This window comes from Arachis ipaensis, chromosome B09 (genome assembly GCF_000816755.2).
Source record: "Arachis ipaensis cultivar K30076 chromosome B09, Araip1.1, whole genome shotgun sequence".
NCBI classification, from domain to species: domain Eukaryota; kingdom Viridiplantae; phylum Streptophyta; class Magnoliopsida; order Fabales; family Fabaceae; genus Arachis; species Arachis ipaensis.
The window spans coordinates 5422233-5446082 of NC_029793.2; the positions used below are offsets into that span (position 1 = coordinate 5422233).

At 34.4% G+C, this 23850-nt stretch overlaps 2 protein-coding genes and 1 long non-coding RNA gene across 7 annotated transcripts in view; all 3 read left to right on the top strand.

Annotated features, from left to right (window-relative positions):
- LOC107616515 (probable LRR receptor-like protein kinase At1g51890) overlaps positions 1 to 768 on the top strand; it is a 2603-nt gene extending 1835 nt beyond the window's left edge. Inside the window, exon 3 of the mRNA XM_016318463.2 lies at positions 312 to 768. Within this exon, the coding sequence (XP_016173949.2) occupies positions 312 to 669 (358 nt within the window). The 3' untranslated portion in view covers positions 670 to 768. The remainder of the gene's footprint in view (positions 1 to 311) is intronic.
- On the top strand, positions 11964 to 17011 carry LOC107614773 (receptor-like protein kinase At3g21340). 5 transcript variants are annotated; one of them, XR_002354465.1, is made up of 14 exons: positions 11964 to 12196; positions 12291 to 12429; positions 12543 to 12614; positions 12734 to 12805; positions 12881 to 12961; positions 13422 to 13594; positions 13718 to 13956; positions 14036 to 14162; positions 14359 to 14427; positions 14521 to 14710; positions 14832 to 15160; positions 15891 to 15939; positions 16064 to 16123; positions 16241 to 17011. XR_002354465.1 is itself a non-coding variant. In XM_021112269.1 (13 exons), exons 1-12 carry the CDS (start codon positions 11992 to 11994, stop codon positions 15920 to 15922), a joined length of 1728 nt encoding a protein of 575 aa, XP_020967928.1. In that variant the 5' UTR covers positions 11964 to 11991; the 3' UTR covers positions 15923 to 15939; positions 16241 to 17011. The 5 variants fall into 5 exon arrangements, 3 of the variants coding, with proteins under 3 accessions (XP_020967928.1, XP_020967927.1, XP_016172393.1); XR_002354464.1 differs by having other exon boundaries at positions 15891 to 16123; XM_021112269.1 differs by lacking the exon at positions 16064 to 16123.
- LOC107616516 lies at positions 20185 to 21404 on the top strand. The gene is made up of 3 exons (XR_001614530.2): positions 20185 to 20291; positions 20477 to 20553; positions 21293 to 21404. It is a non-coding gene; the product is annotated as an uncharacterized LOC107616516 (long non-coding RNA).

Sequence of the window (23850 nt, forward strand, 5' to 3'; positions counted from 1 at the left end):
CTTCGATTGAAGCAAAATAAACAACTTAAAAAAAAAATTTGTTACTTTTATATGAGTGGTGCCCTTTAAATTATTGAGCGCGGTTAGAGTTTTTAAATGAAAAAGAAAAAAAATAAATTAAAGCATCAGTACGTCAGTGAAATAAAGCACAATCAAATCATCTCCATCTATAATTATTGATTGTAAAAATAATTAATAATGAAAATTAAAATTAAATTTTATTTTAAATGTGAATATTAAATTAAATTAAATTGTTGTTATTAACTTATTATTATATAAGTGATGGGAACAAATGTTATGTTGGTATACAGGTATAAAGATGATCCATATGACCGGGTATGGGAGCCTTATTGGGACCAAAAGTGGACACAATTAAGCAGTGGATTTAGCAATGATAACTTGATTCAGAGTTACTTTAAGCCACCAGCAGTTGTCATGGAGACTGCAGCTACACCAAAAAATGCTACTGCCTCATTAGACTTCCATTGGGAGAATGATGACAATGAAACTCAGCACCAATACTATTTCTACTTCCACCTCACTGAGCTTCAGCACTTGGGTCCAAATCAAACAAGATCATTCAATGTCATCATGGATGGTGAGATTTGGACGAAAAATTTTTCTCAATATAAGAAAAATAATTCAAACTTTAAAAAATGTGACATTTAATATTAGATTACAAAAATATGATAAATTTAAATTTAGGTTAGGTATAATATGGTACACATTATATTGTATTTTTTACACAATTTAAAATATAATATAACTCCATAGATATAGTGTCGAGTTTTACAAACAACAAATACAAAGAACTACACTTTTGATGTAGTGTTTCAATTAAAAAAAAATATTAATTAAATATTAACGTTAAAAGTAAATAAAATTAAATCTAAACATAGATAGATGTAGGGTTACAATACATATTTTAATATTTTTGAATTAATTTTTCTGTACTATAATACAATATTATAGTACATCAGTTAAAATTTATATTGTTTCAAAATTGATATAACATCATTACATCAATTAAAATTGAAATTATTCAAAAGTTTATGTATTATTGGTAGACAATTAAAAAAATAGTACACCTAACTTCATACCTAATTTTATTTACTTTTAACACTTAATATTTAATTAATAATATCTTTTTGAGGAAGTATAAAGAGCTAATGGAATATCTGTACAATGTGTACAATAGAAGTTTAGGGATGTCCGATTCAGTATTAGAGATATAACTATTAGTGTTATCTTTTTTTATTAGCTTAAACTTTTGGGATGAGTGGTTTCATGACCTAGTATTAGAGCTCTAGATCCGTGATGGTTATCAGTGGCTAAGAGAAGAGGGGGTTGAATCTTAGCCCCTTTTTCGCTTAATAAAACTTGCTGCCCTTTTAAAATGCTTCAGGAGATATTTCTACTTTTTGTCTCGTCATTGGTCAAGAGACTTTTTCTTTTTGTCTCGTAACCAATGAGGAGATATTTTTCAATTTTGTCTCCTTCGAAAAGAATCAGAATTTGAGTAGAGTAGAGAGAGAAAATCACACCCAGAAGTATCCTAATTCAGCTGCTAAGTGCAATGCAGTCTACATCCAGTCTCCATCACAACAATGATGGAATTTCACTATAATCTTCATAATTACATACACCAATTCTTCCTAGGAACTACCCTTCCTATCCGGGACAAGTCCAGAATCTAACCCCAATCCTGAACTTAACTTGGTCACTACCAAGCTTTCAACTGCTAAGTGCTAACCCAACTTGCAAGGGAATTCTCACAAAAATATGAAACACAACACAGATGTACAAAGGACCTCTAAGGACATCTATGACTTTTTCTTTTAATTTTGTATACTCTGCCTTTTTCCACTCTATGGCTTTTTCTTACAAACCTCTCTGTTTGTCTTTTTTCATGAGACTCAAGACAGACAAAACTAAACAGAAAAATTACAAAATGAAGAATATTGAAGGAGAAGAACTTCTATTAGCTTTAGGTAGTTATGAGAACTCTGTGCTTACTCTCCTTACCTCAATCCCTGGATGTTCTCCCTTATTTATAGAAGGGGAAGCCTCCAAGGTTAAAACTGATGAACCGAGCTAACTTCTTCTTCTTCATGCAAAAACCGATTCGGGCAGAGAGAGAGAGAGGAGAGGAAACCGAATGCTATATCCAACATGCAATTACCTCTGTGTCTTCCCTTATCACCAATCTTCATCAATTCGGGTCTTCCATCTTGACTTGCACTCTAAGAAGGATTCCTAGCCCTTGATGAGTTCTTGATGATGACAGCTCCATCTGCTCAAACTTCTGCCTCATCCTGCACGTAGCTACAGTAGCTACCTCCTGTAGTGGTTGAGCAAAAGTAGAGACGAGCCATGCTTCCAAAGATCTTCTTCCTCTGACCGAAATAGATCTTCACCAATTTTGGGTATGGAAGGCTTGAGATTACTTCACTACATCTTGCCTTTTGTGGTAAAAATCTCAGCCACACCATACTTCTGATTTTCTTTTTTTTTTATGCCATCATCACAATGGCCTTGCTACTAGCTTCTTCTTCTTTCTGATAGCTTGTGGTGTCTTCCATTTTTCTTTGTGAAGTGACCGAAAGCAAGAAGAGAGATGAGAGAGAAGAGAGAAAAAGGCTTCCAAATGAAATAAAGAAGGAAATTAAAATCAATTACATTCAATTAAAAACCCACTTTTTTTTCTTTCCTGCCATGTAACGTGCAGCACACATTTAATTGCCATCAAATTACATTTGCATTTTCTCTCTCATGTTACCAAGGCAATTAAGGCTAATTTCATAAAATTTTGAATTCCAACTAAAGAGAGAGTGGTGTCCGTGGAAGCATGCAGCAAAGAATTGGATTTCATCATGTTAAAAGAATAACTTAACCATTTTGCCCCCATTTTCTTTTTAATTTTAGACCAACCACTTTGTTGGGCTAGCAAAGAATTTAATTTGGGTTTTGTTAACCAAAATCTGGCCCAACTAATGAAATAATAATTTAGCCACAATCTTTAAATCATTTTTGTAACCAAGGCTGAATTTCTTCAACATGTTGGGCTTGCTAATTTTTCTTTCTTTCGGCCCAATAATAAAATCTGTAAGTAACAAAATTATTAATTAGCAAATATGAATTAAAGATCAAATTAATAATTTTGCAATTAATTATATTAATAATATTTGATCATCATCAATTTTAATTTGGAGTTTTTCAAACTCATCAATCTCCCCCTTGATGACAAACATTATTAAAAATTGAAATGGAAAGGTTTAAAGTTTAGAGTACTCCCTTTGAAGATTTGAACTCCTCCCCCTTTTCAACTGTTACATAACTCCCCCTAAATATATGCCATTTTACCAAGGGAAGCATTACCTGTAACATGTTTTTATCAAGCCTAAAGCCACCATGTATTCAACATATGGTATTTTGAAATGTTGAATGGTTTGATTTATGAGCAGAAGTAGAGTGATAAACAAAACTTATTTGTTATCATATAAATAATTTTCTGCTCAATACAAACAAAAATGCTTGAGTACAGAGTACATAGCAACAAAAAAATATAATTGATAATTTCAAACAATTTGCTGCCAAAAAATTGATTGAATGAGCAACATTTTTCAGCCATCATATCAGAGCCAAAATTATCAGTTTACAGCATAGAAAACATTTTCAATTAAACAGAGTCATATCAGAGTACCAAAAAATTATCCAACATATCAGAGCACAAGAGAATTATCATTCCCTAATTAAGTTCCAAATACAGCAAACATTTTAACAAAAGAGATCATAATCAATGGAACATAATACAGCAAGCATTTTAATCAAAACAAAACATAAACATTGGGACATAGAGTTTATGCACAGGGGTGATCATGAATAAAAAAAGATTTCAGTCCCTGTTTTTCAATTTTCAATTTTTCAACTTTTTCTCCCCCTTTTGTCATCAATGGGGAACCTGCAAATAAAACACATGATAATAGTATGCAATTAAATAGAACCAGAACCAGAATACCCAAGAGTTTAACAAAATAACAATGGCTCAGAGTATCCATTAGCCTAAAAAATATCAAAATAATCTAAACAGAACCAGAGTTCAACAAGAGACAAACAGATCAATCATCAGAGAGATTATACTCAGAGCCATATTCATCATCTTCTTATGCACCCCTTTTCTTTTCAAAACTCTACAGCAACAGATTCACTCTTTCTTTGCATTTGATCCAAGCTTTTTCATTCTCATGGTTTTGGTTTGTTTGGAGGAAGGTGAAGCAGATGAAGAGGATGTGAAATGTATGTGAATGTGTGTGTGTTTGAGGAGTTAAAAATGGAAAATTTTTGGGTAGAGGGGTTCGGCTACTCTTTCTTAGAGCAACTTTCTTTTTCATGTTATGAAAAATGGAGAATGGAGAGGGAAGATGAAGAGAGGCCGAAGAGAGTGGAGAGAGGTGGGAGATTATGGAAGCATTAAATGCTGATTGGAGAGAGATGATTATGTGGTTAATGACCATTAAGTTGAGTGGAGAGAGGGTTGTGCGCGGTTATCAACAAGGGAGGAAGTTTAAAATTGGAAAGGGAGGTTAGCTCCTAGAATCAAGGGATGAGGGAAGGGAAAAAGATTTTGAGTTGACAACAACTCCTTCTTACAAGATTTGATATGACAACTTCCAAAAAGAATTTGATTAACAATTGAGGAACTCAGAACGGGCCAGGGTTATGACTGAGGTCAAAGAGAATTAGGTGGGGCCCATGATCATTAATATCTGAATCAGTCTCCCTCTGTATCAATGTCAATTCATCACGTCCACAAATTTGTCTCCTGGTTTCCTACGAGACAAAACCAATAGATTCATCAAAAATCACAAATTATCAACAGAATTTAAATCCATCATACCCAAGCTGTTCCTTAATGAACAGAATCTATCCTCACACAAAGGTTCAGTGAAAATATCCGCAAGTTGTTCTTCGGATTTCACAAATTGAATATCAATAGTACCCTTTTGCACATGTTCTCTAATAAAATGATATTTAATTTCAATGTGCTTAGTTCTTGAGTGCAAAACAGGATTTTTAGAGATATTAATAGCACTCATATTATCGCAAAATAAAGGTATACTATTGATCTTTAATTTGTAATCCTCTAACTAAGTTTTCAACCAAATTAGTTGTGAACAACATGCAGAGGCAGATATATATTCAGCTTCGGCTATGGATAGAGCAACTGTGGCTTGTTTCTTACTTGACTACATGTTAAGTGAGCTTTCAAGGAAGCAACACATTCCGGAAGTGCTCCTTCTATCCACCCGGTCTTCTGCATAATCTGCATCACAAAACTCTACTGCACCAAAGTCATTAGTTCTAGGATACCATAAGCCATAATCACTTGTTCCATTAATATATCTAATGATTCTTTTGACGGCTGAAAGGTGGGATTCTTTTGGGTGATATTAAAACCTTGAACATACACCCATGCTTTGAACTATGTCCAGTCTAGAGGAGGTAAGATACATAAGTGAACCTATCATTCCTCTATACAGTGTTTCATCCACATCTTTGCCATCATCATCTTTATCAAGCTTAGTGTTTGAATGCATTGGTGTTCCCATAAGTTTGTAATTTTCTAGGCCAAATTTTTTAATTAATTCTTTAGCATATTTTCCTTGGTGAACAAAAGTGTCACTAGGAGTTTGTTTGATTTGGAGACCTAGAAAGAATGTTAGTTCTCCCATTAAACTCATTTCAAACTCACTAATCATGAGTTTTCCAAACTCTTCACACAAGGATTCATTGGCCGATCCAAACACTATATCATCCACATAAACTTGAACAAGAAGAATGTCATCATTAGATACTTTAATAAATAAAGTAGTATCGGTGGTACCCCTTTGAAAGTGATTTTCCAATAAGAAGGCACTAAGCCTTTCATACCAAGCTCTTGGAGCTTGCCTAAGGCTATAAAGGGCCTTAGAAAGTTTGAAAACATGATTTGGAAATTCTTTATTTTCAAAATCGGGGGGTTGTGCCACAAATACTTCTCTACCTATAAAGCCATTAAGGAAAGCACATTTGACATCCATTTGGAACATTTTAAAACCTTTATGGGCGGCATAGGCAAGAAGCAACCTAATTGCTTCCATTCTTGCTACCGAAGCAAAAGACTCTTCAAAATTAATACCCTCTTCTTGATCGTAACCTTGGGCCACTAATCTAGCCTTGTTATGAACAACCTTACCATCCTCACCTAATTTATTTTTGAAAATCCACTTAGTACCCGTTACCTTCTTACCATTCGGATGAGGTACTAGTGTCCAAACCTCATTTTTGTCAAATTGAGCTAGCTCTTCTTGCATGGCTTTGACCCAAGAGGGGTCTTCAAGAGCTTGCTTCACATTGTTAGGCTCCAATTGAGACAAGAAAGTAAAATTGCTTTGTTCGGTTTGCTTTTTGGTTGAGGATCTTGTTGTTACTCCTTGGGAGGGATCACCTATGATAAAATCATGGGGATAACCCCTCATAGACTTCCATTCTCTTGGTTTTCAGAGCAAGGTTGAGCTTTGATGAGCTTCAGCAGGTTGTTCTGTTCCAGATTCTCTTACTGGCTCAGGAGACAAAACTAAAATATCTCCTCCATCTTGATGAGACAAAACTGGACGGACAGGTTCTTCACTTGGGACAGCATTGGGACTTTCTTGACTTGGTTGATGGCTTGTTTCTGCTTCACTACTTGTATCATTATCTAAAGAAGCACTGAGAATTGCATTAGTATCACAAAAAGAAACGTGTGTGGATTCCTCTATGGTCCTATGGTATTTGAGGTAAATTCTATAGGCTTTGCTAGTAGTAGAGTATCCAACAAATATTCATTCATAGGATTTTGGATCAAATTTACCAAGATTCTCTTTATTGTTAAGTACAAAGCATTTGCATCTAAAAATGTGGAAATACTTAAGATTTGGAGGAGTTCCTTTCCATAGCTCATTAGGTGTTTTCTTTAAACCCTTCGTCCTATTCAAAATATAACAAGCTGTATTTACAGCTTCAACCCACAAAAAATTTGGAACATCATTTTTACAAAGCATAGCCCTAGTCATCTCTTGAAGGCTTCTATTCCTTCTTTCAACTACCCCATTTTGTTGAGGAGTTCTAGGGCATGAGAAGTTATGTGCAATTCCAAAATCATCACAAAATTTTTCAAAGTCTTGGTTTTCAAATTCCTTTCCATGATCACTTCTCAAGTGGGCGATTTTCAAATCTTTTTCATTTTGAATTCTTTTACAAAGGGTTGAAAAAGCATGGAAAGCATCATTCTTATGAGTAAGAAAAAGTACCCAACCGAATCTAGAGTAATCATCTACTACTACTAAGTCATAGTGTTTACCTCCTAAGCTTTGAGTTCTTATGGGACCAAAAAGATCAATATGCAACATTTCTAATGGCCTCTTGGTAGAAATTCTATTTTTTGGTTTAAAAGAGGTTTTTACTTGTTTGCCTAATTGACAAGCATCACAAGTAATATCCTTATCAAATTTAATGTTTGGAATTCCTCTCACCAAGTTTTTCTTAACAAGCTTAGAAATTTGGTGCATGCTTGCATGACCCAATTTCTTATGCCATAGCCATTTTTCATATTCAAGAGAGGTAAAACATGTCACTTTTTGATCTTTTAAATCCTCAAGAGTCAATCCATACACATTGTTATACCGTTTGGCTTCAAACAAAACATCCCCGAATTTTTCACAAATAACTAAACAAACCAATTTCCTAAAAATAACTTCATATCCAAGATCACATAATTGGCTAATGCTTAGTAAATTGTGTTTCATCCCATCAACAAGTAGAACATCATTTATAAAAGAAGAAAAACTTTTACCAACTTTGCCTATTGCCACTATCTTTCCTTTGCCATTATCACCGAAAGTGACAAACCCTCCATCATATTCATCAAGCTTAATGAAGAAGGTTGCCTTTTTGGTCATATACCTAGAGCATCCACTATCCATGTACCACATGTTGTCCTTTCGCTTGGATGCTAGGCACACCTACAAAATAAGCTCAAGTGACCTTAGGTATCCAAATCTTCTTGGATCCTTTCACGTTAAACCATCTTCTTTGTCCCAATCCATTGTAGTAAAAAATAACTTTGCAAACTTTGTTACCAATCACTCTTTCACCAAAGAAACATCGAATGGGAAAGTGACCATTCTGGTTGCATAGTCTACAAAATCTTGGAGTTGCTGTTTTGTTAAAGCTTGTTGGGTTTTAAAAGCTTGTATCATTAGAAGATGAAGCCATATTTTTAAAAGAAGGTTCTTCAACAGATTTAAAAGTTTTGTGAAAACCCAAGCTAGCTTTATCATAAAGAGGTTTTTGACTAGTCAAGATTTGATTTAGATTTTCAGAACTTTGAGTGAATTTGGCTAAGTCTTTGAGCTTTTTGACCTCTTTAAGCAACTCTTCATTTTCTTTAAAACAGTTTACATATGCCACCACAGAATGATTGCTTTCACAACTTTTAAGTTGAGCTTTTAACTGCTTGTTTTCTTCAACAAGTTCAACAGCAGTTTCAGCCTCCCTTAATTTATCTTTGAGAAAACTATTTTTTAGCTTTAAGAATGGTGATTTGAGATTCAAGATCTTGGTTATCAAGCAAGAAGCATCTAATTTTTTCAGAGAGGTGGTCTATCATAAGATGAAGATCTTTAGTGTCAGGGTTATGAAAGACTACCTGTTCAACGTGATTTGCCATGAGACATGGTTGGGACTTGGTTTCTGATTCTTCATCATCTTCTGAGTCGTTTTCCAAGTCCTCCTAAGAAGCCACCAGTCCTTTCTTCCTTCCCTTCTTAGGCTTTTCTTCCTTTTTCAACTTAGGACAATCAGATTTGAAATAGCCAGTCTCTTTGCAGTTGTAACAGGTCACCTTGCTAAAATCTTTCTTTTGTTTCCTAGAGCTGCTTCCTTTGCTTCTTTCCTTGAGTTTCACCATTTTCCTGAATTTTTTGGCAAACAAAACAAATTCATTTTCAGAAGAATAATTACTGGATTCATCATCCAGGGGGTTAGTGATAGATGTGAAAGCTATTCCTTTCTTTTTTATATCTTTTTTCAAATATGTATTTTCAAATGCAAGTAAATTTCCTCTCAAATCATCATATGTCATGGAATCAAAACCACTACTCTCAGATATTATTAATGCCTTTGTTTCCCACTCTTTTGTGAGACATCTCAAGACTCTTCTCACAAGCACAGATTTAGGATACTTAATCCCCATAGCGTCCAACCCAACAATGATGATGTTGAATCTTTCAAACATTTCATCTATGGATTCTCCTTCCTTCATTGAGAACATTTCATATTCTCTATTCAGCATGTCTATCTTGGTCTTCTTTACTATGGTGGTTCCTTCATGAGTGACTTGAAGTTTGTCCTAGATTTCCTTCGCCGTTGTGCATCGTGATACCCGTCGGTATTCCTCGAAGCTGATTGCACAGTTGAGCAAGTTGATAGCTTTGGTATTGAGCTCCACCTTCTTTCTGTCTTCTTCGGTCCAACTGGTTGCACAAAAATCTTCATTCTATCCTTCCAATAGGTGTAGTTCTTCCCATTGAAAAGAGGAGGTCTGTTGTTTGACTGTCCTTCTGTCAGACTGTAGGATACCAAGTTTGAGCCACTGTTCTCTGCCATCTGGATCTTTTCTCCAAGATGCAAAGCTTGATCTCTTTGAAACCTGGCTCTGATACCAATTGATGGTTATCAGTGACTAAGAGAAGGGGGGTTGAATCTTAGCCCCTTTTTCACTTAATAAAACTTGCTGCCCTTTTAAAACGCTTCAGGAGATATTTCTATTTTTTATCTCATCATTGGTCAAGAGATTTTTTCTTTTTGTCTCGTAACCAATGAGGAGATATTTTTTAATTTTGTCTTCTTCGAACAGAATCAGAATTTGAGTAGAGTTGAGAGAGAAAATTACACCCAGAAGTATCCTGGTTCAGCTGCTAAGTGCAGTGCAGCCTACATCCAGTCTCCATCACAACAATGATGGAATTTCACTATAATCTTCATGATTACATACACCAATTCTCCCTAGGAACTACCCTTCCTATCCGGGATAAGTCCAGAATCTAACCCCAATCTTGAACTTGACTTGGTCACTACCAAGCTTTCAACTGCTAAGTGCTAACCCAACTTGCAAGGGGATTCCCACAGAATCATGAAACACAACACAGATGTACAAAGGACCTCTAAGGACATCTATGGCTTTTTCTTTTAATTTTGTATACTCTGCCTTTTTCCGCTCTATGGCTTTTTCTTACAAACCTCACTATTTGCCTTTTTCCATGAGACTCTAAACAAAAAAAAATTACAAAATGAAGAACATTGAAGGAGAAGAACTTCTGTTAGCTTTAGGTAGCTATGAGAACTCTGTGCTTACTCTCCTTGCCTCAATCCCTGGCTGTTCTCCCTTATTTATAGAAGGGGAAGCCTCCAAGGTTGAAACTGATGAACCGAGCTAACTTCTTCTTCTTCATGCAAATACCGGTTCGGCCATAGAGAGAGGAGAGGAAACAGAATGCTATATCCAACATGTAATTACCTCTGTGTCTTCCCTTGTCATCAATCTTCATCAATCCGGGCCTTTCATTTTGACTTACACTCCAAGAAGGATTTCTAGCCCTTGATGAGTTCTTGATGATGACAACTCCATCTGCTCTAACTTCTGCCTCATCCTCCACGTAGCTACAGTAGCTACCTCCTGTAGTGGTTAAGCAAAAGTAGAGACGAGCCATGCTTCCAAGGATATTCTTCCTCTGACCGAAGTGGATCTTCACCATGTTTGGGTATGGAAGGCTTGAGATTACTTCACCACATCTTGCCTTTTGTGGTAAAAATCTCAACCACACCATACTTCTGATTTTCTTTTTCTTAATGCCATCATCACAATGGCCTTGCTACTAGCTTCTTCTTCTTTCTGATAGCTTGTGGTGTCTTCTATTTTTCTTTGTGAAGTGACCGAAAGCAAGAAGAGAGATGAGAGAGAAGAGAGAAAAAGGCTTCCAAATGAAATAAAGAAGGAAATTAAAATCAATTACATTCAATTAAAAACCTACTTCCCTTTCTTTCCTGCCTTGTAACGTGTAGCACACATTTAATTGCCATCAAATCACATTTGTATTTTCTCTCTCATGTTACTAAGGAAATTAAGGCTATTTCATAAAAATTTGAATTCCAACTAAAGAGAGAGTGGTGTCTGTGGAAGCATGCAGCAAAGAATTGAGTTTCATCATGTTAAAAGAATAACTTAACCATTTTGCCCCCATTTTCTTTTTAATTTCGGACCAACCACTTTGTTGGGCTAGCAAAGAATTTAATTTGGGTTTTGTTAATCAAAATCTGGCCCAACTAATGAAATAATAATTCAGCCACAATCTTTAAATCATTTTTGTAACCAAGGCTGAATTTCTTCAACATATTGGGCTTGCTAATTTTTCTTTCTTTCGGCCCAATAATAAAATCTGCAAATAACAAAATTATTAATTAGCAAATATGAATTAAAGATCAAATTAATAATTTTGTAATTAATTATATTAATAATGTTTGATCATCATCAATTTTATTTGGAATTTTCCAAACTCATCAATCCGAAAAGTCAAGAGTTCGATCCTGGTGCCAAAATCAGCTTAAGTTTTTGGGATGAGTCATTTCATAACTCATAGCCTATACAAATATTACATTGGCTCTCTAGCGGGATTCTATCTTTTTAGATGAAACCCTGTACCTAAAGTGTAGTATTTTTTGTATTTGTTGTGAAGCTAAACACTACATTATGCATGTCGTATTTCTATATTGGATTGAAGAGGATTAGAATGCTACGTTATATATGTCGCGTTCTTTGACATTGTTTTACTACAATTTTCAACATTACTTTTAAAAAAATTTTATTGTTGTAATTAATTTTTTATTTTTCTTTATTTAGGTAAATCATCCGACATGCCGAAGACGAAGAAAGTTGACTCACTCGAATACGGAAAAGTATCCACCAAACACGTCAGAGGACTTTCCTCTGGATGCAAAAAGTGTCACATTTCACTTATTCGGAATGAATTTTCCACCCTTCCACCCATTATCAGTGCTCTTGAGATTTATTTAGCAAAAGATTTTCCATCATCACAGTTAGAAACCCACAGAGATGACGGTATATTACTGCTGCTCTTTAATTTTGTCTAAACTTAATTAGCTTGCTTCTTGCATGTGTACTCTAGAGTATGATGAATATATATATACACCAGCGGATGCAGTCACAAACATCAAGAGGATTTACAAAGTGGACAGTAGAAACTGGCAAGGAGATCCATGTGTTCCCAATGCATACAAGTGGGAAGGTGTAGACTGTAACTCTTACGATGGCTTTCTAAGAATCACATCCTTGTAAGCTTATCATTCATTAAATAACACCTAAATTAGAAAACTATTAACCGTTTAATTGCATAATTTCATTACTGAAATAATTATATTTTTTGGAAATGGAATAATATATAAAGGAATTTGTCTTCAAGTGGACTCTCCGGACATATACTGACTGATATCTCCAAGCTTACTATGTTAAAGTCCTTGTGAGTATCTATCTTGTCTCATTTGATCACGTATAAATGGACTTATGGACCCAATGATTTGATTATCTTTTGATTTTCTCCTTTTGGATTGTAACTGTGCATTTGAAATCCCCTCTCAGAGATTTATCAGACAATGGTTTAAGCGGGAATATACCTAATTTTTTGGCGCAACTGCAATCACTAGAATACTTGTAAGTCCACGTGATTTTTTATAGGTTATAAAATTTGATAAGGATCTATGTCATATTTGTCTTCTGCTTTTGCAGAAACTTGGCAAAGAACAACCTCACAGGTTCAGTTTCAAATGAACTCCTTCAAAAACAAAGTGATGGTCGATTAACCTTGAGGTATATATTATCCTTGATATGTACTTAAAACCAAGAACCATATGATTAGAGAAAAATATATAATACGAGAAATATACTAAATCTGGATTTTGGAAAAGTCTAGGGACCAGCAGATTTATTAAAATTTGGCCAGCACTTAGCCAACAAAAGGAAAATGAGTGATTTTCCATCATTAGATGAAATCTCATACCATTAAATACATTATTGATGGCTAATTGATGGCTACAACTCACAAAATCTGCTGTCCCCCTAACACTCTTATATATATATATATTATCTTAGTTCTGTATCATACTACTACTAATTATTAAAAAATGATGTTTTGAACTAGCTTTTTCTTTTATTTGAGTCTTCGAATAATAATTAGTTAATTACTCTCACAATTTCCTGATTACAAGTTGTAACCGAATACATAACTAACCTTGCTTTAACTTTGTTGTGCTCTCAATGCTTATTCTAGTGTGGGGCAAAATCCAAATCTTCTATGTGGAACAACTTCATGCACCCTGCAATCAAATGCTACAAGAAAGAAAAAGAATAATGCAGTAATTACAGTGGTAGCATCAATTGCAGGGATATTGCTGCTTCTAGGGATTGCAGCAGTTATAATCGTTCGCCGAAGAAAGACCTATGGTAACTGCTGCTAACTGTCTTATACAGTCTTATGAATATAAAGAATATTATTATGAAACAGATTACATAAGTTTGGTTGATTGCACGAGTTTTGATTCTGCTTAAAATTTTCGTGAAAATCAGATGCTGCTAAGAACATTATGCTTGGGAGGCGTCATAATCCAATTAAGGAGTCAGAATTGGAAAATAAGCAACGAGAGTATTCATTTAATGAGGTGGTTAATATGACCAACAATTTTGATAGGATTCTTGGCAGAGGTGGATTCGGAACAGTTTACCATGGCTTTATTGAGGACATTGAAGTGGCTGTTAAGATGCTTTCATTATCATCAGTGCAAGGATATCAACAATTTATTGCAGAGGCAAGTGCTCAAAATATATCTCAATCAAAATTTGTTGCTATGTTTGACCAAAACAAAAAAAATGGTTTTGGAATGACAGGTTAAGCTTCTAATGAGGGTGCATCACCGAAATCTGACTTCTCTTATTGGTTATTGCAACGAAGAAACTAATATAGGACTCATTTATGAATACATGAAAAATGGAGATTTAGATGAACATCTTTCAGGTACAATCATAATTATTTTTACTTTAATTGAATTAATCTTCTCAAAGTCCCTGTAATTTTACTAAACCTATAATCTAAAATTTTACTGATCTTATATTTTTTAAAAGATTTTAATTAAAAATATTCTATTACTTTAAAATACAATTAACTAAGTCTAAGATTCAGTCTATTACATTTTTTTCTTTCCTTCTAACAGGAAAAAACAATAGGGGAAAGTCTTTGAACTGGGAAGATAGACTTCGAATAGCAGTAGATGCAGCCCAAGGTAAGCAAGAGAAAAAAGAAACAAACACATGCAAAATTCTTTTATCAAATTTTAGTTCTTAACTATTCATGCATGATTGAAATTTAAATTCAGGATTGGAATATCTGCATAATGGTTGTAAGCCACCTATAATTCACAGAGATGTGAAATGTCCAAATATTCTATTAAATGAAAACTTCCATGCCAAACTCGCTGATTTTGGATTATCCAAATGCTTTGCGGCTGAGGGCGATACACATGTGTCAACCATTGTGGCCGGAACTCCAGGCTACCTAGATCCTGAGTATGTGTTTAATTTCAATGATATGATTAATTATCCATCACTTTAACTATTATGAAAGACATTTTGATAAGAGATAACGAAAAATTAACTAACGAAATTATTATTTGATTCGCTGTGTTAGGTACACAACATCAAACAGATTGACAGAAAAAAGTGATGTGTATAGTTTTGGAGTAGTTCTTTTAAGGATAATTACAGGTCAACCGGTGATAATAATAAAGGAAGACACAACTCATCATATAATTCAACGAGTTAATTCTATGATTGCTGAAGGGGATATAACAAAAGTTGTTGACTCAAGGTTACAAGGAGATTTTGACAATAACTCTGCATGGAAAGCGGTTGAAATAGCAATGGCCTCTGTATCTGCCACTTCAGTGCAAAGGCCATACATGAGAGATATAGTGACACAGTTGAAGGACTGTTTGGCTGCAGAGTTAGCCCGAAAACGTAATATTTGTGACCTTCAAAATGAAGATTTAGTTGAACAGTTCAGTGTGAATTTAATTAGTACTGATATGACTCCATCAGCTAGATAGGGTCTAATAATTAATACTTGTACTAGAAATAAAATAGCTTGAAAATTGTGGTGCATTTTTAAGTTTATTTTGTTGTAATAATGTATTTTAATTTCTTAGCTATTTTGTCTTGTTGTGTCTGCATTTTAATTAAGTATATGTGATGGACACATGGAGTCCTTAGAAATTTCATTATGAGAAAGTCTAGGGGCCAACAGATTTTGTGTGTTTTAGCCATCAATGATATTTTTAATGGTGTGAGATTACATCTAAGGGTGTAGAATCATTCAATTTCCTTTTGATGGTTAAGTGCTGGCCAGAATTTAACAAAAGTGCTGGCCCCTAGCACTCCTCTTTTATTATAACAAGAACTGTTACAGTCAGTTATTATCTTATATCTCTCAAGGTAGATTATTGTAACAATTTATCTAATAATTGAGTTGAAAGAAGAAAAATTATACCAGAACCTAATACTGCATGACTAAACGATATTTTTTCCATGTATTGCTCATCTGACTCTTTTCGTTTGCCAAAACTGAATGTTAGTATCCCAATATACTACTGTATATCTATCTACAATCTCTAATATACTCATATTCATAAGGTGTTATATAGTTTTTGAGTACAAAGAGAAATTAATTGTTGGATTTTATTAATTATAGGGAAGATTGAAGAGTCAACACTAAATCACTAATACATGGCTGAAGCAAGGTGAGAATTGGGTGCACTAAGTTTGCATTGTTCATGTCTTGCAAATTGCTGCTACCTCTTGCATTGTCTCTGTACATTTTTATTGACTGAATAATCCTAGCTTGTTATATCAATGAATCTCTAGAACCACCCACTATGTCAATTAAAGAATTTGCTTCTGCTGCAAAGAAAGCAAATAATCAAGGTTACATACTGTTTATAGCTTTTTGTGCTGATATTATGCTTTATTTAAAATTTCCATCATTGCTCGTACTTGTTCCTTGTCTCTGTCTAATTATAGTTATCTCTGTTTTAAATGTAGAGTCTAAGATTGCAAGAAGATGCATGTCGGTTCGTACATATGATAATGCAAGCATTCAATGATAAACTAATGGTTCTTGTGCTTACTGAAAGACATCAGATGTTTGGTAATTTTGGCAAAAATAAAATTCATCAAATATATGTATATAAACACAGAGGTAGCTCCATAGGTTAATGTTTTCATTTTTCGTAAAACAAATGTTCTATTTCCTATATTCTGCCAGAATTATGGTACTATTTCTTTATTATGCTTTTTTTTCTAAACTTGACAATTAAAAACTTCGGTTTCCTGTACAGATATTGAGCTTCCAAAAGACCCTGAAAGCAGTGTGATTTCTTGCCTGAAACTATTGAAACTGCTAGCCTATGTGGTGCGGACAAAACTGGTAGCTACTCAATGCTTGGTTGCACCTAGCTAAAATGTCTCAAACTAGAAAATCACCTGCGTCTTTAGTGTGTGGCTTTTAATCAAATGAAGGAAAACTTCTTGAGTCCTCAAGAAGGAAGAGCTTTTCTTCTTTCCGTAAATCTTGAACCATTCAACTGATTTTTGGATATATAAAGAGTTATGAGGTCTGCATGAATAAAAGGCAAAGATGAGGAGGAAAGAGACTCTCCACGTGAAGGACCCAAAAATTTGGCACAAACTTGAAAATTTCCCTTATATGGATCATTGATGAGGTTGATAGCAGATGGAATTGATGTTCCAACATCTTGTATTTTGTTTTTATTTTCTCCTGAAGTTATTGCATGTTCTCCAAATGTATATTTTCTGCACCAAGATTTTCTTTTTTGCATAAGAAATTTCATGCAGATATATTTTTTTTTCAAGTGTCCGTCAGTGAAGGAGTGTATAGATTAATAGCTTAGAGTACGAGGTTGATGTAGTGTTAAGTCTTAACAGAATTCAGGTACTTTCTGTGATTTTTGTTTTCTGGTGTAACAAACTCTTAGCTATAGTACTACGTGCTCTGCTATATATACACATAGCTGTACTTGTAAAACAATTACAATCAATAATCTCAGTTCATTTTCATTACTTTGTTACACTAGAACACTTCATCACCTTCATCTAGTTTCTCTTCTATTCAGTTTTACCCTAAACTCTGACTAAGTTGATAAAATGAGGTGTTATTTTTTAACTTATTGAAAGTGGCATTATACTTATTGTATGAACTTTTGTTGTGTTACAATCTTGGATTTCATCAAGATAACCTTATACTCAACCAGAGTTGATGAGTTTGGAAAACTCTAAATTAATATGTGTGATGACTAAACATTATTAAAATTAATTAATTGCAAAATTATTTAATCTGAATTTTTATTCAATACATTGATGATTATAATTTTGCTGCAGGTTTAATCATGGGCCGGAAACAAATGTATTGTGCTAAGCCCAATTTACACTCAGCCTTGGTTTTAATAACAAAAATAAATGTGGCTGTTTTAATATTACTTGGGCCCAAATAATTTTCTGATCTAAGCCCAAGTGGGTTACATGCTTTCCACTTGCTTTATGCATGTTCCAAATTTTATCAGGAAAGCAAATGTTATTAATGGGCCAAGATCAAATATTGTTGCTACCAAGCCCAATGTTGATTCGAATCCATGAAGCAAATAAAATGCCTAAATGCTTCCAACGGATTCCACTTCATTATTTTGAGGTTTGTAATGAAAAAGCCATAGAGCGGAAAAAGGCAGAGAGTGCAAAATTAAAAGAAAAAGCCATAGATGTCTTAGAGTTCCTTTGTTCATCTATGTTGTGTTTCATGATTCTGTGGGAATCCCCTTGTAAGTTGGGTTAGCACTTTACAAATTGTAATCTGTTTGATTATAGTGAAATTCCATCATTGTTGTGATGGAGACTGGATGTAGGCTGCACTGCACTTAGCAGCCGAACCAGGATATATCTTGGTGTAATTTTCTTCCTCTCCTACTCCATTTCTGTTTTCTACTGCACAGGAGCAAAAACAAAAATGTCTCGTGCCAAGTGACGAGATAAAATGAAAATGTCTCGTGGCTAGGGACGAGCTAAAAACATAAAAGTCTCCTCTGAATCCAGCAAGTGTTAGCAAGCAAAAAAAGGGGCTAAGATTCAACCCCCCCTTCTCTTAGCCACTGAAACCATCAAGAGTAACTTGTATTTCCTGGTTCAACAACCATGGGCTTGATTTATGGCTGGAACTCACAAATGGAATATCAAAGTGAATTTATCCATATACATATGCTATGCCTGTTTTAATGGAAGTCGAAGAGAGAATCTCTATTGAATTAAGAAATTAACTAAATTAATTAATGATGACAAATATTAATTTTGGAAAATTATCTAATTAATGTTAAATTATTTATGATTAAATGTTGCAGGCTAAAATTGATATACAAAGCAGCAGTCCAAAATGAATGGAAAATATAAACAAGGCTGATAGGCTACAAAAACAACAATAGCTCAAGGAAATCAAAAAAATGAAGTCAGATGGGTCAAACGAGTTGCATGAATCAAAACCAATCCAAGCCCGTATCCATCACTCCAAGCTGATCCCTCTCATTTGCTTTTACCAAAAGCAACGTTCATTTTTTATCTTGGTCAGAAATCACAGAAGTGAGAGAGAGCTTCTTCCCTGAGCTATTCACTAAAGAAGCAAGAAAGAGAAGGTTAAGCAAAAAGGGGGTTGAGGTCTAATCAACCATATCAAACTAAATCAAGTTAAGGTAAGGTCAAAGGTAACCCATTTCTAATTGCATGCATTCTGCCTTCTTCTCTTCTTCCCATCTCTCTACCAGTCCGAAAATGGAATACATAGGAAAGTTGATTTCTGTTCTTCACTGTTGTGCATCTACGGTTAAAACTATGTCATGGGGACTAAGTAGTTTTTTCAATGGGCAAGATCTGTGTTCACCTTTGAAAGACTTTTTGTGTTTGCTGTCTTGAGGCTTTCGGTCAACAAAAGAAGTCAGAACAAAAGTTCCTAAATTGAGGATTAATGGAAGAAAGTGAACGGCTGGGTTGGTGAAGCACACAGCTCAAGGGTTGACCTAGAGGAGAGTGACTCGGTGACATGCAAGGAGATACAAAAGAAGTTGGTTCACTATTCAGAAGTCAAGGAGAGATAATCAGTGTTCTTGAAGTGTATATGTTCTGAGAAGAGCTCTCTGAAGAAGTTCATCTACTTGGGCAGTACTTCCTAGTCAAAAAAGCATTCCGCCAGAATGAAGAACTGAATCAGAGGCTAGCAAATCTGGTTTATCACATAACAAAGAAGCTGTTGAAGAGTCAATCTCCTTCATATTTTACAGATTGTAATTTATTTTTCAATGTTTATCTTTCTGTAATTTCTTGAGTGAAAAGGCATAATGAGAAAGCTCAAGTAAAAACCAATGAGTGAAAAGAAACTGAGTGAAACATTTGAGAGAAAAGCCTAGAGTTATTTTAGATTTCTTTATGTAAGTCTGTGTCTTGTATCTTGTACTTGTGAGGTATCCCTTTCTTAGTTGGATTAGCACTAAGAGTGAAGAGTTAAGTATTAGCATAGCTAGAGTCAAGTTAGGTTAGAACTTGAGTGTGAAAAGATTGTGTCAATCCTGTAGAATTTGTGTAAATAATACTTTAACTATAGTGAAAATTCCACCACTATTGTGATAGTGTAATAACCGAGAGTGTGAGGGAAAAAAAAAAAAGAAAGAAAAGAGAGAGAGGTTGAGAACACGTGGGGGGCACATGCCCCCACTTAAAAATTTTCTTTCTCTCTTCTCATCTTCTTCGACACTCCCCCTCCCCCTCTGTTCTCCTTCCCTTTCATTTTCTTTCAAAAAAATCAAAATGTAAAACCCTCATTTCTCTTCTCTTACCAACTAGATTTCTTCATCTCTTCTCCTTGCAACCAACCATTCAATATCATCAAATTCACCTTCATCATCTTGCTTCCTTTTCTTCTAAAGAAATATCTCCATTTATTCAAATCTCATTTTCTCAAAATCTCCAAATCAGAAAATTTCAACTTAATGAGTGAAGGAAGCATTCAACTTTGAGTCTCGGTTATTATTGAGGCTTCAAGGTAACTCTTTGACTCAATAATTAGCCATATCTCCAATTTTTGTCATCTCTATATTTATGGGTATATATAAATCCGAATTAGAGTTATTAGGGGTTAGAAAATTTGGGGCTTTTGTCAAGGTGAGTAAGATTATGTTAATTGACAATATTAATAGCTCACAAATATCATTATTATCATATTTCTAGAGTTGTAGAATTATTGGACATCATTTGGTAGCTCGTTGACGCGCTCAAAGTTGCTTCCGGTTCTTTGGAATCAAGTTGTGAGTGGATATTATATCTATAATTGTTTTTAAATATATTATTATCAATATCTATGTTGAATCATTAATTTTGGAGTTTGAAAATATTTTATTATTGTGATTTCTGAATTTTTGAAAATAAATATTGATTTGTGAAACTTACAATTTTATAAAAATACACACGAGACGATATTTATATATTTTGTAAAGTATAAATGTTTTCTTATTTGACCTTATGTAAATTTTAATTAAATTTTAGTATGCAATCCTATATATATTGATTTGCTATGGAATTTAGTAGTATGTTATAAGCACTAGAGATTTTTATAAGTGATTTGGTTTGGATTGGTTTGGGAGACTCTGACTAGAAAACCGTAGTTAACGGCGGTTATGACGTTAACCTAGATGCATCTGACTCAGACCTCAGCTAGCAGGGGCATTACTAGCCTAACGTGTAGGCCACACGTTGGATCTGTTATACCGTATGGGCACACTAGAGGAAATGGCTACCCTTAGAGGTGGAGCCGCCCTAGGTGTGTAATATTTGATTTGATTTGACTTCTGGAATGAGAACTCCCATTTCAGTTCATCCGCTTAACTATTTATCTAATGTTTGTATAATTAATTAATATAAATTTCTCATCTCTGAAAAGAAACATAATTTTCAAGGTAAACTCTGTATTGTCTCGTGTGGGTTATAGATGTAATGTTTGTTCACTGAGTTGTAAAACTCACCCTATTATATTCCCATGTTTTTCAGATACAGGAGTCATTCCAGGTTCCATTCCACCTGCCCCTCAGTAGATCTTAGTCATTTTGGTGAGCCCTTCTTCTTTCCAAGGGCTAAGTAATTATGTAATGGAACCTTTGCTCAAATCTAGATTATGTCAATGCTCCATATGTCACAGACAGGATTCTCGTGTGGGTTATGTTATTTTGAATCTTGAACTGTTTAGGTAGTGATTATGATTTGGTTATGTAAGACTTATAGTTTTAACTATATACTCTAGTTATCAACTTTGGATATATTTGGTGGTGGATATAATTTGGAGTATGTTGTTGTTGTTGTCTTGGAAATGGAGGTTTATTATTAATACAGGGAATTAATATTTATGTTGGTAAGGTTCTAGAAACAGAGGAGATTCTGTCCGTTTTTCTGAAAATTTGGTCGTTTGGCTTGCTGAGGGACTTGTCCCTTGAGCGCCAGTCATGGCTTGGTTCGGGTCATGACAGATAGAGACTGGATGTAGGTTGCATAGCACAAAACATCCAAACCAGGATACTTGATGGTGTCAGCTTTTCTCTTCCCTGTTCTGTTTTCTGATATTCATGAAACAAAATGAAATTATCTCATAAGTTTTTTGCTGCTGAGTTCAAACAATTTCAGATTGCAAATTTGATTTAAAGAGTTAAGTTTATTAAAGTAAAAGAAGGTCATAGATTTAACCCCCCTTCTCTAAACCTTCCATCTCTTTTGCTTCGTGCAAGTATGTACAAGTCATTGAAATACTCACTGTGTAGCCTCTTTAGTGAAGATGGTTATTGAATAGAGTTATTTTCTATGTATCTTTCTAAAATTTGTCCCGCGGCTATAAATTTCCACCTTGAATTTGATGTCTAATTTAAATTCAGTCCAAATTTTACATTATGTTATTCTTATTCTTATTAGTTGTTAGATTGCTACCTTTTTCTAGACCCATTTTTCTTGTCACAGTCCAAAATGAGCCATGAATGGCGCTCAGGAAAAAGAGTTTCCTAGCAAGCCTAACAGATTCGAATATAAGGTAAATAAAAATGTTACAAATAATTCTTGATAAATTTATACTTTCTAGAATGAATAATTACATAATTGAACAAAAATAAAATAAATAAATATAGATGGATCCTACCTGTGACATATGGAGCAGATGACGCCTAAGAACTCAACAAGGAATAGAACTCATTGCAGGTCATTACTCTTGAATAGACAAGCTCACATAATCAAATACTTGTTCCTGAAAAAAAAATTTTAAAAAAAAACGGGTGAGTTTTGCAACTCAGTGACTAGACAGTACATTTATAATTCACATGAGACCATCTAAACATTATTATGAAAATAATTATAGTTAGAAAATAATAATTTATATGAATAAGTGAATCAATAAGGGAGTTCTCATACAGAAATCAAATCAAATAGTCCACACTTGGGCGGCTCCACCTCTAAGGGTAGCCCTTTCCTCTAGTGTGTCCGTACGGAATAACAGATCCAATGTGCGACCTACACGTTAGGCTAGCAACGCCCCTGCTAGCTGAGGTCTGAGCCAGATGCATCTAGGTTAACGTCATAACCGCCGTTAACTACGGTTTTCTAATACGAGCCTCCCAAACCAATTCAAAAACATATAATTTCAAATACGTCAAATATTTGATCTTTCAAATATATAAGGTATCGAATCAAATCAAATCAAATAATACTTTCTTACCAGAAATCTTTTTCAATCATAAAGGAATTCAAATATATTTCACAATTTTTTTAAAGTAAATGAGTACCAACAAATACTTTAATGCTTCAAAAACAAATATTCAAGTAAAATCAAATATTGTGAAATAATGCAAAACTTCATAAAAATATATATAGTCTCATGTATAGTTTCATAAGTATAAACTTCATAAAAATAAATTATTTAATTCTAATAAATCAATTACTCTAATCAATGTAAAATCGTTCAAGGCAAATATAGTGAGTATAATTCAAAGATCATAATAGATATATATCAAAATAATTATGGATGCAAAATCAAACAATTATAAATGTAAAGCCTACTCACAACTTGGTCCTAAGGGACCGAAGAAACCAAACCCGAAATGCCGAATTAAAAGCTGAGAAAGTTGGAATAGAATGGAATGAAAGAACACAGAATTTGGACCGAGCCAGTGGCAGCAACTTCAATTCAAACAGCACCAACGACTACATCTCGGATGTCATCTCGACAACAACAGCAGCATTGCTACCACTTCTAGCCCGTAACAAACAGCAGCAAAAGCAAATTAATCAAGAAAGATGGCACGAAAATAGAGCGACACAGTAAGGTAGATAAAAGTGGAACAGGAATAAGAAGATATGTCAAGTACAAGCAAGAATAGGATTTGTTTTACCAAGGTAAAGGTAAAACAATGGTGGCTCTTGGCGGCAACAATTTCGACGACTCCAGCAGCAACATTCATGGCCCTATAAACTCCGACAACCAATAGAAAATTAAAAGCAGAAGCAGAACAGGACAATTCCTTCTCCGGTGACCTCTTCCACCTGCAACGGAGGCAACCGCAATGACCGTGAAA